The sequence below is a fragment of the Mus caroli genome, unplaced genomic scaffold (assembly GCF_978045245.1).
Source record: "Mus caroli unplaced genomic scaffold, Mus_caroli_1 scaffold_19, whole genome shotgun sequence".
Classification (NCBI taxonomy): domain Eukaryota; kingdom Metazoa; phylum Chordata; class Mammalia; order Rodentia; family Muridae; genus Mus; species Mus caroli.
The window spans coordinates 51862842-51877498 of NW_028227274.1; the positions used below are offsets into that span (position 1 = coordinate 51862842).

The window sequence follows — 14657 nt, forward strand, 5'->3', positions numbered from 1 at the left end:
TATTGATCTAGCCAAAACTTTTTAAGTACTGCACTGAATAGAAGAGGAGTGGACAGGCATCTGTATATCTTTATGTCGTTTGTGATTCCAACTCAGTACAACGTTGTTTAGAGCTTTTATGATGTTGAGGCATGCTCCTTCTATTCCTTTTTTTGCCCAGAGCTTTTGTTATGAAGAGATGCAGAACTTTGTTAAAAGTACTTTATACATCTAATGAGATACTCATGATTTCCCCTAAGAATATTTACATATAGCATTACATTTATTTATATGTATATAGTAAATTTCTTGTGCAGTTCTCTGTAACAAAGCATGTTTAATCATGGAGTATGATTCTTTTTAGTGGTTTTCAATTCAGCTTGAGAATCTTTTGCATCCATGTCCATCAGGGACCGTTGGCTGACGCGTTGCTCTTCCTGTTGTTCCCATGTCTTTTTGCATGGGGTGGTAACTCGAGTACATGGGACCTTGAGTTTCAGTTGTTTTTCTTCTTTACCCGTTCCCTTCTCTTAATTTTACAGAAGGTTATATTATTTTGGCCTTTTCCCCCTAGTCTACAGTCACAGGTAGTGCATTTGTGGGCTCTTAACTGACCTTAAGTGCATTTCTATATCATGTATGTTTTTTAATTTCCTCTGTTACATCAGCAGCGTGTTTTGTTCTTCCCAAATGGTTCTGGGGTTGAGTTCAAAATAGGCTGTTCATTAAAAACAAGCTGAAATGCTCTTATGTAAGAGCTAACCAGCAGTCACAAAACTCACAAGACAGAAACATGAAAAGGCATGGTATATCCAGGAGACCATAAGCTAGTGCAACAGTTGAAATGTCAGGCAGAGAGTCCAGAGGTCTGTTCCTGAAGACGACCAGTGATTCCTGGATGGCCACGTCCACAGTGAGAAAATTCATTCAGGATACAGAAACAAAAATCAGCAATGTAGAAGAGAAAGTGAACCCCAAAGGTTATGTTTATACACTCTGGGATGTCTAATGTTCTAACCAGAGATGTCTCTGTAGTGTATTCCAAGTTGGAGAAGCAAGCCCTGCATTCAGACCTGTACAGCCAGACCAGTCTTCTGTGGTTTGTTTTCTTTTCGAGACATGGTCTCTTTATGTGCCCCTAGCTTCCTGGACCTGCTATATTAACTCGTCTGTCCTCCAACCTACAGAGAATCAGCCTGCCACTGCCCCTGTGTGCTGCGATAAAAAGCATGCACCACCACACCTGCCAGTTTTTACACCTTTAAAACCTGCGCAACCTTGAATATGCTGGAGGCTGCAGATGTCAATCAGCCCAGTGGCACTTGAGAGTTCTCAGTCCTGTGGCAGTGAACCTTGTGGCAGATACCTGGTTTCAGAGGCTGGCTTGTAGCTGATGACTGGTTTGGGCTTTTTGGAATTCACAATGATTCTTAAGTGACAGGTCAAACTCTTAGTGATTAAGGTGGGTCACTAACTACCGTACCCTGTGCTGCTCAGGCTGAGGCTGCTGACTCTCTCTCTTTATGACTGTCTGCTATAATTATCTCTTACTTAACGCTTCCTTCGTGGGGTTGGTTCCAGGCTCCTGGACCTGTGATTGCTCCTCATTATCAGGCTCTCAGGGTAATTTAGTCTTAAACACAAGGTTCCGTCTTAAGTTGCTACCTTGCCACAGCACTTGGAGGCATGAGAAGTGGACCTCTTCTACACTGATGACTTGTTACAGCAGAGGAGTCACTATCTAACTACAACTATGAACTGTTTTCAGAGTTTGTCTAAACTGTGTGCTGGTTCTTTGGGTAGGATTGCTGATTTCTTTTCACCAAGGACTCCTTGCTTAACTTTAGATGGCGCTTCTGTGCATGCAGAAGCTGTGTTGTCCTTCCCCTGACTATGCAGGAGCTTTATTAATAATAATAATTATTATTTTATTTTTCATTTTTAAATTCATGTTTTTCTACTGTGTCTCTTTGGAATGGAATCTACACTTTGTTTTCTTGACTCTCCTTCAGGGTGTTATAAAGAAGCAGTTTCAGTCTGTCATTTTACCCTGGAAGCTTAAAGATTACTTTGATAAAGGCTTCATTAAGGGGAGAGGAGTATGAGTCAGAGTCTATAAAAAGTCTATGCCTGAAGCTGGGTGTGTTAGCTTATGCCTGTAATCACAACACATAGGAGGCACCGGGAGGATTGCTCCCAACTTTAAGCTCATAGTCTGGGTTACAACTGAGTTGCATTGATGAGTACTAGAGATGAGAGGAAAGAGAGTGACCGGATCTGGGGGCCGAAAGGGGAAGAGCGCTGTTGCTACCCGCGTCTGCTGTGCTTGTCCTTGGTGGATCAGCTCTCTGAAACTTGAAATGTACCCGCCTTAACAGGGAGTAGTGACACAATCCCATTGTAGCTGTACTTTCATTGCTACGGCTTCATTCAGTTCACCACCATTAAAAATAGATTCTATGATAGTTGGCAACTGTAAGCAAAAGGAAGAAGAAAAATGTTAAACCAGTGTGCCGAATGACCGCTTTATAGTTGGAAAGTTTTTAATTTGAACCTTAGGAATGATGTTTTGAGAACCTGAGCCAAGACAATCATAAAATCATAAATCATGCAAAAGACAAGTGCAGCCAGGTACTATTAAGGAAAATGAAAAGAATAATATAAACTGCCATAATAAGTTGTTTGATTTATTCGCATGTATAGTATCATATTCAAATATAGATAATACTGACACTAAAAAATGATATAAACAGAAGTATCTTTCAGTGTCAGCGAATATACATGGTTCAGTGTGAGAAGAGTAATTTTCACTTTGCTGAGAGTTTTCCATTGTGCTAATTGTTTATAGTACTTTACTAAAAACATTAAAACAAATCTCAGTTTTCTGTATCAAATCTTTAATAATGTACAGTTAATAATGAAGAACAAAATTGAGTGCCTATTATAACTTCATCTTCTCCACATAGTTTTCTGGGGTGCTGACATCTTCAAAAGAGCATTTGTAGGAGGATGTAGTAATTGTTTCTATTATGTAAATAATCCTACACTAGTTTAGGAAGTTTCCTGGTGAGTCTCACTGATATGAATCAGTGTGATTCATTTATTGTAATCGCCTGTTTTAATAACAAATTTTTAATAACCTCTCGAAAGATTTGAATGCTGAGAAAATATGATACAATTACTGACTCTATTAGTGAAAGTTAAGTTGAAAATCTTCCTTATCTTGGTTGAAAGACAATGAAAACTAATTATGGCAAACTATACCTGTGGTCCACAGACTGCCATGTTACTGTGGGTTATCTTTTAGCATAAAAACTATGAATTATGCTGTAGTTATAGTTTTTAAAGTATGTAGTAATTCATCATTTACTGGCTCAAGTTCTATAAACTGTAAAAAATATTATTTTAGCTGTATCTCATGTATCAGTGTAGTTTTTAATGAGTGTCTTAGAGAAAGATTTTACATATGTTTGTGAGCATGTTTTAGTATTTCTGTATTTATCGGTTAGATGTCTATCTGATACTGTGAACCTGTGATGTTGTAAGTAGCTTTATAATTTTTTTTTATATTTGGAAAGTATGAATTTGTTTTTGAAAACCATTGCCTATGAGCTGGGCATAGAGATGCCAGCTCTCGGGAGGCAGAGAGAGCCTGGACTGTGTGGCAGCCTCTTTTTCCTACCTTGCCCACAGACACTTCTGACCAAGGCGCTGCTGCTTTGGGACCCCATCTGTCTTATCTGACTGTGGGCGGCTTGTTGTGGAAGTTGCTTGTGGGCTCTCTCCTCCTGCTGTCCATTTTAAACTTTGTAGAAAAATATAGTCAGTTTAATTCCTTAAAATACTATGATAGGGTTTTGATTTTTGTCCCAAAGTTAGAATGTCAAAGCAAATGTCTTTAAACATAATAACAGTAAACTATAAGACATCTGATAATATTCTGAAATGCCAAACCTCAGATTATCTGTCATTTTTATAAACTTTGCTGAAAAGAAGTCAGTCTGAAGAACCCTGATATTTCAGTCTTCCAGTTCAGTTATAATTCTAGAAATGCCAGCTGAATAGACCCAATCTTTAGAATTTGACTTGTGAAATTAAAAAACAAATGCATTTGCTTAGTTGATTGCCTTCATTTGTGCCCTGTAAAGCACCTCTGCAAGAGGCTGGCTGAGAGTGGTGATGGCCCCCATGTCTTCATCTGTGGCTCTGTGCACTGAGCTCCATTTCGGCCTGGTGGTTGAATAGACAATACCCTTTTCCATTTCATAGGCCAGAACACCGAGATTTAGCACGATCAGGTGTCTCTCGAATGCTCGCACAGTTCTCAGTGCTGTAGCTAGAGCTTTTGGTATGGACCCATCTTAGTATAGAGTGATCAGCTGGTGCCAACAGAAACAGAAGTTATGTAGGAAAATCGGGAATGAGGTAAGCCTACAGAATATAGGGTTTTTTTTTTTTTTCCCAGATTTATCAAGGAAATTCTCAGATTTAAATAAACACAGAGAAGATGGAATTTTTATATGGATTAAATGAATGGGAGAAGCTTAGGGCTAAGGAGAGGGTGGGATGTATCTTTTCAAGTTTAGAATTACAAGGAAAGAAGAAATAAAGGTGATTAAATGAATTTATAGGACCTTCGATAATTTAGGAATTTTGTTATTTTTTTTTATCTTAAGTGTCTTAAATTTTCATTCGTTAATGGCAGTATTTATTTACTCTGACAAAGTAGCTGTTCTGTGTTAGGTATATCAAAGAGCAAGAGATGAGATTCCTGCTCTTATGAAACAGTTTTATTGGAGGCAGAATATTAAAAACATAGTAGATAAATCAGGAAGTAAAAACATCAAGACAAAACTAAAAATGCACCAAGGAATAAGTAGTCATTGTATGCCTTTAGTCCAGCACTTAGGAAAGAGGCGGGCAGATATCTGTGAGGTCAAGTTCCAGGAAAGCCAGGACCACACAGGGCTACCGTGTCTCAAAAATAAAAACAAACAAATAAATAAAAGTCAACACATATAACTTATACAGAGAATCAAAAATAAAGTACAACATAAAGACTTTTTCTGCATGGAAGTTTTAGATGAATGGTAGAAAAAGCCTGTCAGAGATGCTCTCTAGGAATCTAAGAAGACAGCCCATAAGTAAAAAAGCAGTCCTAGCCAGTGGCAGTGGATAATGCCAGGCCTGAAGCTTGGTCTCTTAGAAGCTGGTGAGCTAAGGGGATGATAATAAGAGATCAGTGAGCCAGGCAGGCTGTAAGTTATGTGGGAAGTTAGCGTGGTATGAGGAATATTGATTTTTATTCTAAGTTAGGTGAGAAGCCAGGAGTTGGACTTTTCAGAATTATCACAGCCAGGTTTATACCTGGAAAGGAGCACTCTGGTTGCTGTGTGGATAATATATTTACTTGCAATGCAAGTCAAAGCTAATATTAGTTGACAGGTTTTTGCTCTTAAGAGAGGTCATGCTGTTTTGTACTGGTGTCGGAGTAGTAATAGATAGTAAGAATCGATTAGATAGGGGATGCATTTGGGGGAATATCTCATCGGACTTCCTCACAGATTGAATGTGGAGTCTAAGCAGCTAGCTGAATGGATGGTACTGTTGTTCCTCAAACTGGACGGTGTGAGGTAGAAGTTTCAGCGCTTATAGATTGGAGGAGGGAATAAGTCATGCGTAAAGAGAAACTGATGGAAACCTTGAGGTAGGAGTTACTTTTAGAAAGCAGCAGAAAATAGAAGTTATAAGATGGAAAGGAAGATAAGCACATGTCGAATGGCTTTGATCTACTAATTGTTTTATGTTCCTCATATTAACTTTATAATTTAAATGCCTTAATCTTTACTAAGTATATGTGATTATGTATGTATATATGTGAATATATAAATATTCTTTCCCTTTATTAACCAGGTTGTAAGTTCTACAAACGGAGAGCTAAACACGGATGACCCCACGGCAGGACGGTCGAATGCACCCATTACAGCTCCTACAGAAGTGGAAGTGATGGATGAAACAAAGTATGTTGTCAGTTTGCTTATTCTGGTAATTTTTTTTGGTTCATAACTTTGCACGTTTCAGCTTTATAGTTCCATACAATTTTTCCCCCTGTAGGGAATAGAGCACACAAAAGAAGTGATATAATTATCTTAATGACTATTTAAAGAAGTACTTTTAAAGTATTTAGTAAATGCATTCTTAATATAAAAATAGTTATTTAGAAACTGTGCTCAAATTTTCATTTAACATTAATAGGATACTTTCAGCTTTTGATATTTAGGCACATTCATGGCTACCACTGCTGTATTATTACTTTTCTGTGAGTGTAAGTGCTTGGTATTGTAGGATGCTGCATGTTTAACGTTACTGTAAGATTACTGTTAAGGATGTGGACTATAGCAGCGCTGCTGGAAAAGCAGTGCATGAACAAGAGTGTGATCATCTAACTGTGGGCTGTTTGTGATGATTTCTCTCTCCCTCTCTCCCTTGTCCTTTTCTTTTTGTTTTTCTGTGTATAGCTGCCAGAAAGTATTGAATATGTGGTGAGTTCCCAAGTGTCGGCAGGCAGAAATAGCTCCATTGACTATAATTTCAAGATTTAACACCATTTAATATAAACAAACAAAAAATCTTTACTTAGAAATTACAATTGGTAAAATAATATTATTTGATAACAATAACATTAGCCCTTGAAAAGCAAGAAATAATTGTTGAGGAGCTGTTTTGCCTGCTGCGGCTTTTTTTGCTCTAAGTGACATAGTTTTGGGGCACTCCTTAACTGCATAGATGGTATGCCAACCTGCTTTTGCCTGCGCATTTGTTCTGGAGCATGGGAGTTTTTATTTATTATTTCTTAAATAGAAAGCTGAGTTTTTGAGTTAAACTTTATATTTTTCTGTTTTCAACCTTTGGATACGTATTCTTTCCTCCTACAGCATCACTACAGTCTTATCTCATTTACTAACCAGTACATTAAAAGCCCTCTAATAGTTCTTAGTAATATTCTTCCTAGGAGAAAGGATACTAAATTTTATTTATTTTCTGGTCTTTGCCTTCAGGTGGAATTCTGTGTTTAGATTTCTCTCTCAATTTCCAGACAGATTTTGAGTGAGTTCTGCAGTGAACTGAAGCCTTAGAGGAGTCAGTTTTAAAGCCCGCCAGTCATCTGATTACATCCTTAAACACTCATCCACCAGCTGAAAACGAGGAAACTGCTGTGCATATTTCTCTTACCAAGCAGTGACCCATTTCAGTTTCATTTCAGAATTGAATGGTGGTGTGACCGAATTTAGTATATTTCAAGACATAGTCAGCTATTTACTTGTTATTAAATAAAAAATTGAACTACAGTGGCTTATGATTGTGAGTGCTAAGACAGTTATTATCTCGGGTGGCAGCACGGCAAGTCTGATGCACATGCCGTTGCGGTGAGTGTTCGCTGTGCCCTTCCGCTCCTCTGTGGGCTACTTTGTTAGGCTTGTTTCTTTTCCTAAAATGCTGCGAATAATGCCCATGTCATAGGGCGGTGAGAGAGGGAGTGACTGGTAAGGCTCAGGTTTGTCACATGCACGGACTCTAGCTATTACCACGCCTCTTTGTGCTTCATCACTGGCTGCCATTCGTGCTCTTCACAGGAGAAGGCTTCTTCCTGCACTGTTCCACGGCATTGTTAAACCTGGGACTGGGTTCACATCCTCCTAGACACAGACTTTTGATCCGGTCTATCCGCTCTTTATATGTCCAGTAGTTAACACTGCAGAGATTTCAGAATAGTGGATTTCACAAACTAGCAGGAGAGACTGCAGTTGCATTAGTAGATTTTAGTACATGGTGCAGCTTTCACCCGGTAAAGAAAAGGGTCACTTCCTGACTGAGTAATCAGAGAGAGAATGTTTCACAGAGTGGCTTTCAAGGATGACTTAGCTGTGATGTCTCTGGGTGTGCGCTCAGATAGCCTGGCCCTTCTCTCCAGAGCCTTGGAGGACAAGAATGAAGAATGCAATGGAGGATTGTGTCGCCTCCTTTTTCTTCCCACCCCCATTTAAACCTGACACTATATTTTACTGCTGTCTTGTTAATCTGCCTATCAGTTTCTTTACACAACTCTTGCCTAGCTGAGATATCGAAAGATAAGAAATTTCACATGAGGTATTAATTTTAAGGTAAGATGCTTATTTGTCAAGATAAAGTATTAGTTGTCATGATAGGCATTTTTCTACGTGCTCATGACGCCAAGGCTGAAGAGACTGAGAAAGCAGCTTCTGAAGTCGTGCGTGGGTGGCGCAGGCTGGGTGCAGAAGAGTCTTTAGCAAGGGTGGTGCTGGAGGTCAGTGTAGAAGGGTAGGGAAGAGCCTCAGATCCAGTCAGGAGAACATGCTTCAGTTTGATTGAGAGAAGTCAGGGTTTAATACAGGTCCAGGAAAACAAAGCGAAAGTGCTTTCTCCATGACAAAGCAGTGGGCAAGGTGTATCGGAGGTGTGATGTGAACAGCAGAGCCGAGTTCACTGTGATCGTAAGATGAATTCCCATGGCACAGGCTGTTCATTTCCGTTTGTTCACACTGGTGCAGTATTCACACCACCTCACTCTGGTTCTCAGTGTCTCACTTTTAGTTCTGAAAGCTAAATTCTTCCCATTTATTAAATAGCTCTTTTCTAACTTAAGTATTGTTGGATACAAAAACTATACCGACTGTCTTAATCTTGATATTTAGACTCAACACTTAACGAATGCCTTCCAGCTCAGTTTTCTCCAGAAAGGCCTCGTAGTAGTACTGAAATATTCACTTTGTAGCCTCTGGTAGAGTTTGTGCCTTGTGGTAAGGACTCCAGATTTAGCATACACATATACTTTTAGCTAGAACCTACTGTAGCATTTAGTTGTGTCAATGATGTAAATCCTTCAGTGTATACTAAACAAGTGGCCGAGTTGTGCCTTTTGATGAGCCAGTTCTATGTGCTAGCCACTGCACAGCTTAGTTCTAGAATGAGGAAGGCACTAAGGCAAGCAAAATCATTTAAAAATAATAGGAAGTGCACAAAAAAGACGGTGTCATGAGAGAGGCACTACCAGATTGGGTACTGAGAGACAAGTTAAGAAGGTGACAATTTCTTAGTCATCAAGACCATGAATCAGCTGGTTTTGAAGTGACTTTGATCTTTAAAAGGAGCATTTCAGTTTACTCTTTGCTGGTAGGCGCGTTTATAAAGATGCATCAATGCTGCCCTCTGGTGGTGGTCGCCTTAATAGTATGCCATGCATTCTAGAAGTTACAGGGTTTACATTGTTTTTAACTTACAGGACTTGTCCTCTTAGAATTCATCTTAAATCTCTTTTTGGTTTCAAATAAATGCTTGGCCATAGTTCCCTTATTCACGAAATGTTATTTAGCCAATGTGAAGAACTTCAATTTCATAAACAAAGCAAAACCAAAGAATGCAGTGTGAATACAAGAGCAGCATAGGCAGGCTTGTGTCAAGACCGTGCCGATTGCACTTGCCACTGGAAAGGCCTATGTAGTTAAAATGGCTCTTTAGTAGAGAGGTTTTTGAAGGAATGTACTTTAGGGCTTGAAGTGACAAATGATCATAGATAGGAACATTTAATACCATGAGCAGGAGCTTTATATTAAACAACACTGAACTTTCCCTGTAATATCACTAGATTTTTAAACAATATTATAAAATTTTGGTCTATTTCTTTTAAATAACTTTTTTTTTCATTTTAGCTTTTACCCTGTGGGTGTTGTCTAGTAACTGCAAGATTTACTTGAATAATTTTTTTTCCCCCTCCAGTTGAGACAGGGTGTCATGTATTCGAGGCTGAACCTAAACTCTACATTGGAGGGTGGCCTTGACTGTCTGTCTGCTGACCAACTGCAGTGGCCCTGAAGACTGAGTCGGGCTCGGTTCTGCCCACCAAGCAAGATTCCATTTGCCTTTCTCGTTTTGAAATCTTATATATCTGAAATTTGAGAAAGGATTAGGTTCATGTAATTTAAAGTAAATGCGGCTGTTTTGTTTTGTTTTTAACTCCTGAAACAATGTATTATTCTTAGTCCTTGTTGGATGGCAGTAGCTCTGCTTTAGGCCTGTGACTATTTCATCATACACACAGATACATATACTCTCCCACCCATTGCAGTTGCCTCACAAAGATAAAGTTGTATATAGATAAAAGACAAGGACTAAATATATAGTGTTTGAATTGTTTTTTTTTTAAACTATATATTTAAAAATAAGCCTTGAAAACATAGTTTTTGAGTTATAACATGGACATCTTGGCTCTGTGATTTTAAATGTTAAGTATAAAATTAGTTTGATCAAAATTAAATAACTTACAGTAGCCTTTGACTCTTAAAATGATAAAGAAAAAAATAAACGCGAAGGCAAATGGGTCAAGAGTTCATATGATCCTCAGCTACATAGTGAGCCTGAGGCCGCCTGCACCATTAGAGTCTGTCCCCCAAAAAACGGAAAGAAAATTCCAGTCTTTGTCCTGTACTTAATCTACTTTCTCTTTCTGTTTCGTAAATATGGTAGAATATTTGATTGATACTGGTTGAGGTTGATTGATGCTGGTTTTTTGTTTTGTTTTAGAATCTAAACTGATTTGTACTAAAACAAGATCCCTAGTAATAAGGTCATTATTGCTTCTGTAACAGTGGTTTCAGGAATCAAAACTCTCAGAAAGAAAGGGAGCAACTGTACAGATGAGCTTTATAAAAGCATCCCCGCCCCCCCCCCCCCCCGACTCTCCAATGTCCCGAGTCAAACGAGTCAGAGCACTGTAGTGTTTCAGTTTTTAGAGAAGTCTTTGAATGTCCTGCTGTACACAGAAGGCATGCCAATAGGACACAGCCATAACTGCCGTAGGCTCACTAATACCATGCTTGGCTGACATGTTTTCTCTCATCTGTCCTGCACGAGCCTGTTGCTTTCTCTGCCCTTCTCAATTACTGTGATAAGTTCAACCTGGAGTAGCTTTAGTGTTTCTATAATAATGGGGTGTTGTCTTTATCTACAGGTGCTGCTGCTTTTTCAAACGAAGGAAAAGGAAAACCATACAACGTCACAAATGACTGGACACAGACAGATCCTGGGGAGTTACTTACATGTTCATATGCTGTTTCGTGATTAAAATCATCTCTATAGTGACCACATATATTTTCAAGGACTCACTCTTGAAACAAAAATGTCATACTTTCATATTTCATTTTGTGATTGTCTTACATTCATTCCCCCACCCTTAATTTAACTTTATGGAAGCTTTAAAATTTTGTCAAAACGCGAGTGCTTTGCCCATCATTGAATTGAATGGACCAATGAAGTGGTATTGATGAACACAGTTCCATAGGACATTTTTCAGAGGCTCTTCTATTCTAGAAAACAATACAGGTGTCCAAATATCAACTAATTGTACCTAATTTGATTTCTTTATGTTTTCTATAAAAGCATAATCAAACAGGAATTTTCTTCCCACTGGATAGTGCAGCAGAGAAAACAGTTGCCCAAATATTAAAAACAACTTTCTTGAACAGTTCCTGTTTTGTGGCATCTGCATTGATTTCAGTATGACCGATGGTACTGTTATTCGTGAATCATATTGACATTCTCTCTGTGAAATCATGGTACAGTCACTGCCCAGAGGTACTGAGGAAAATGTACTATGGGATTGGCAAACGGTGGCGGTAAATAAATCAGCAGTTGTTGGCAATGCGAGCTCGGCTTCTGTGGCGCCACTGTGTGAAGTGCAGCTGCAGAAGAAGCAGGAGCGCCAGGAACGTTTGTTTAATGTCACTCTGCTTCCAGATGATAATATATACTAGATGGCAAGAAATGAGTCCTGGAGAAGTAATGTATGGGAGAGTTTAAAAAACACACTAAGGAAAGGATAACAATGTGAAACTTGTTTCAGTGTGTAAGGCTGGAGCCCCTTAAGAGCCTACTGCCCCGTGGCCACATTTCTCTCAGAAGCAGAAACCCGAAGACGTGCCATAGAGTGGTGGCTGCCTGTGATGCCGCTCTTCAGATGCAGAAAAGAGTCCTACTCCCAGCAATAAGCACCGGGTCACCCTGTTGCCCTCTGTGCACACTAGTCTCGTGTGTTCAGCTTTGCTAGTTCTCTGACATTTCCTGTCTTGAGCATAATAATGTGGCTGAGTGGAGAATGTTCTGGAGAGGGTGGGCTGGGTGCTTTGCCTCCGTAGCTTTCACAGTGCCTGCATATGCACAGCATAACAGTTCTGTTTTTCGCCAAGTCCATCCCACTTTGCAAGTGTGCTCTGTTTTACGCCATGAGGACACAGGCATACTTTGTGTCTCATCCTGTCAGCCGGGTGGTCGAGAGTTAAAAAGGCTGGCCAGACAGATGCTGTTGATCATATCACACATTGTCTCCTACTTAGAAAACCGTGGCTCCTCCTCCCTGCGCTCTCCCCTCTGTCTTAAGTGGGAGCCTTCAGGTATGCTTATTTATTGTTTTTTGTCTCAAGGTAACATTTAAAATATGTATTAAAGGAAATGAATCCACATTTTTTTACTTCCTTATTGAATTTACAGGTATTTAATTGTATTTTGTAATTTATTTTTCTTATTAGCCAAAAGTTCAATGTGTTGTTTTTGATAAATTGGGCGCCCACATGAACATCCCAGGTCAGGACATTGTTTATCTTTTTTCTTGATTTTAAAGACCTACACTCAACTGAGAAAATATTTGCTGTATAATTTGATCAACAGTTTCCATTCTCTTTGTATACTGTCATGATATCTAAACTGCAGGAGTTAAATACTGAGTTTTTTTATTTTGTTTGCTCTGAGCAAGGTAGATGGATATTTTGGCCATTTATAATGTGAAACCACTTCTTTACAGTATTTGACCAAATTTGTGTGTCTATGATATTTGTAAATACATGCGATATCTGTATTTCTTATCATAAACCTATTTAGTTTTATTCTCAGTAGGGTTTTTGGACTGTACAGTGTTTATATGATCTGAACTCCTTATACATAAGAAGGTGTGTATATTAATCCAATTATGGACTTAAATATTTTAAAAGTATGAATACCCTTATTTGCTGCAAAGGCCAGTGTGTAGACATTTGCTTTTTTGCAATATTTTTAAGTGCTCCGTTTTCGTGCTGGAGAAGTCGTCTTTGGCACACAGACTGGTCAGGAATAGGTGATGCAGGTATGTCCAGGTTAAGCCAACAATGTTTTGCATTTCTATGCTTCTTTTCTGTCAACACTAATGAAATCAACATTGCCTGAATGTCTGAATACTGAAACACAGCCCTGTTTAAAAGTATGTAACTGAAAAAAAAAAAGAAATAAATAAAGGTAGTTTTTTTAAACTCGCTCTTTCCCCTTTCCTCTAACCACGAGTGAACTAATGTTTTTCAGTGCTGCACAGAGCTTTAAAAATTAACTTCTGTTGGTTTACTACTTACTCTAAGAGGCAGAGCAGAAGGAAGCTGCTTTTGTCATTTTGTGTCTGTCTCTGTTCGATGGGAGTGCAGTTGTAAGGAGCAGATCACAGGAAGGATCTAAGCTTGCTTTGTTTTCATTTTTAAATTTTTGGAGTTACTTAATAGAGCAATTGGTTAAAGCTGTCCTCTAACAACTTAATTAACAGTGATTTTATTTCTGTTTTGAAACACACGAAGTCATGCTATTTTTGAAAGTTCAGTTAATTAATTTTAAGTGAATAAAGTCATTTCAGATGAGGAACATAAATATATTTGCACCAATAATTTGACTTCTCATTATGATAGGTCCTTTAAGCATTTTACCAAACAGTGTTAATGGAGCCTTGTTTACTGAAGGATACTGTAGGCAAGATAAGGCAAGCAGAACCATTTAGTCTGTGACTAGTATGTGCATTGAGCACCAGAGACTTCGAAACGGCATGGAAGAATGGACTAGGGAGGAGACTAAGCAGGTAAGAGTGTTTTCTATATAAGTGTGAGGGCGTAAGTTCAAATCCCAGGAACCTCTGTAAAAGGCCAGTGTAATTATGCATGCACCTTTTACTCCAGCATTGCCCTGCGGTAGCTGGAGGATCACTCGGGGCATGCTGGCTGCCAGTCAGCATCCAGGTTCAGTGGAGATCTTGCCTCAGATGGGTGTGGAAAGTGATAAATGTCCTCCTCTGGGTTCTGTGTAGATCTTAAGGTTTCTATTGCTGCAACGAAACTCAGCAACTTGTGGAAGATAAACAATACAGTTTATTTGGCTTAAGACTTCCACAACATTGTTCTTCATAGAAGAAAGTCACAGATAGAAACTCAAACAGGGTATCAACCTAGAGGTAGGAGCTGAGGCAGAGGCCATGGAGAAGTGTTGCTTATTGGCTCCCCGTGGTTTGTTCAGCCTGCTTTCTTACAAAACCGAGGATCACCATCCCAGGGATGTTCTACCTATAGGGCCCAGGACCACAGTGGGCAGGGCCTTCGTCCATCACTCACTAAGAAGATGCCTTACAGGCTTGTCTACAACCAGATCTTATGGTGACATTTTCTTAATTGCCCCCCCTCTCGCCCCCGGTCAGAAGACTTGTGCCAAGTTAACATGAGACTCTCCAGCACAGTGTGTGTATGATGACACACAACACATAACACACAGGGCCAGGAGAATGATCTGATGATGACAGGTAATCAGCAGGTTTTATCTAGAGAAAG

The 14657-nt window shown here is 39.1% G+C and overlaps 1 protein-coding gene across 12 annotated transcripts in view; it reads left to right on the plus strand.

The window, feature by feature from the left end:
- Csnk1g3 (casein kinase 1 gamma 3) overlaps positions 1 to 11391 on the plus strand; it is an 81915-nt gene extending 70524 nt beyond the window's left edge. For 8 of the 12 annotated variants that reach the window (XM_021150495.3, XM_029471805.2, XM_021150496.3 and 5 more), the window contains 3 exons: positions 5893 to 5999; positions 6498 to 6521; positions 11006 to 11391. In XM_021150495.3, the coding sequence (XP_021006154.1) occupies positions 5893 to 5999; positions 6498 to 6521; positions 11006 to 11060 (186 nt within the window). In that variant the 3' untranslated portion in view covers positions 11061 to 11391. The remainder of the gene's footprint in view (positions 1 to 5892; positions 6000 to 6497; positions 6522 to 11005) is intronic. The other 4 variants (XM_029471806.2, XM_021150497.3, XM_029471807.2 and 1 more) reach the window with 1 other exon arrangement.
- The last annotated feature ends 3266 nt before the right edge of the window (positions 11392 to 14657 follow it).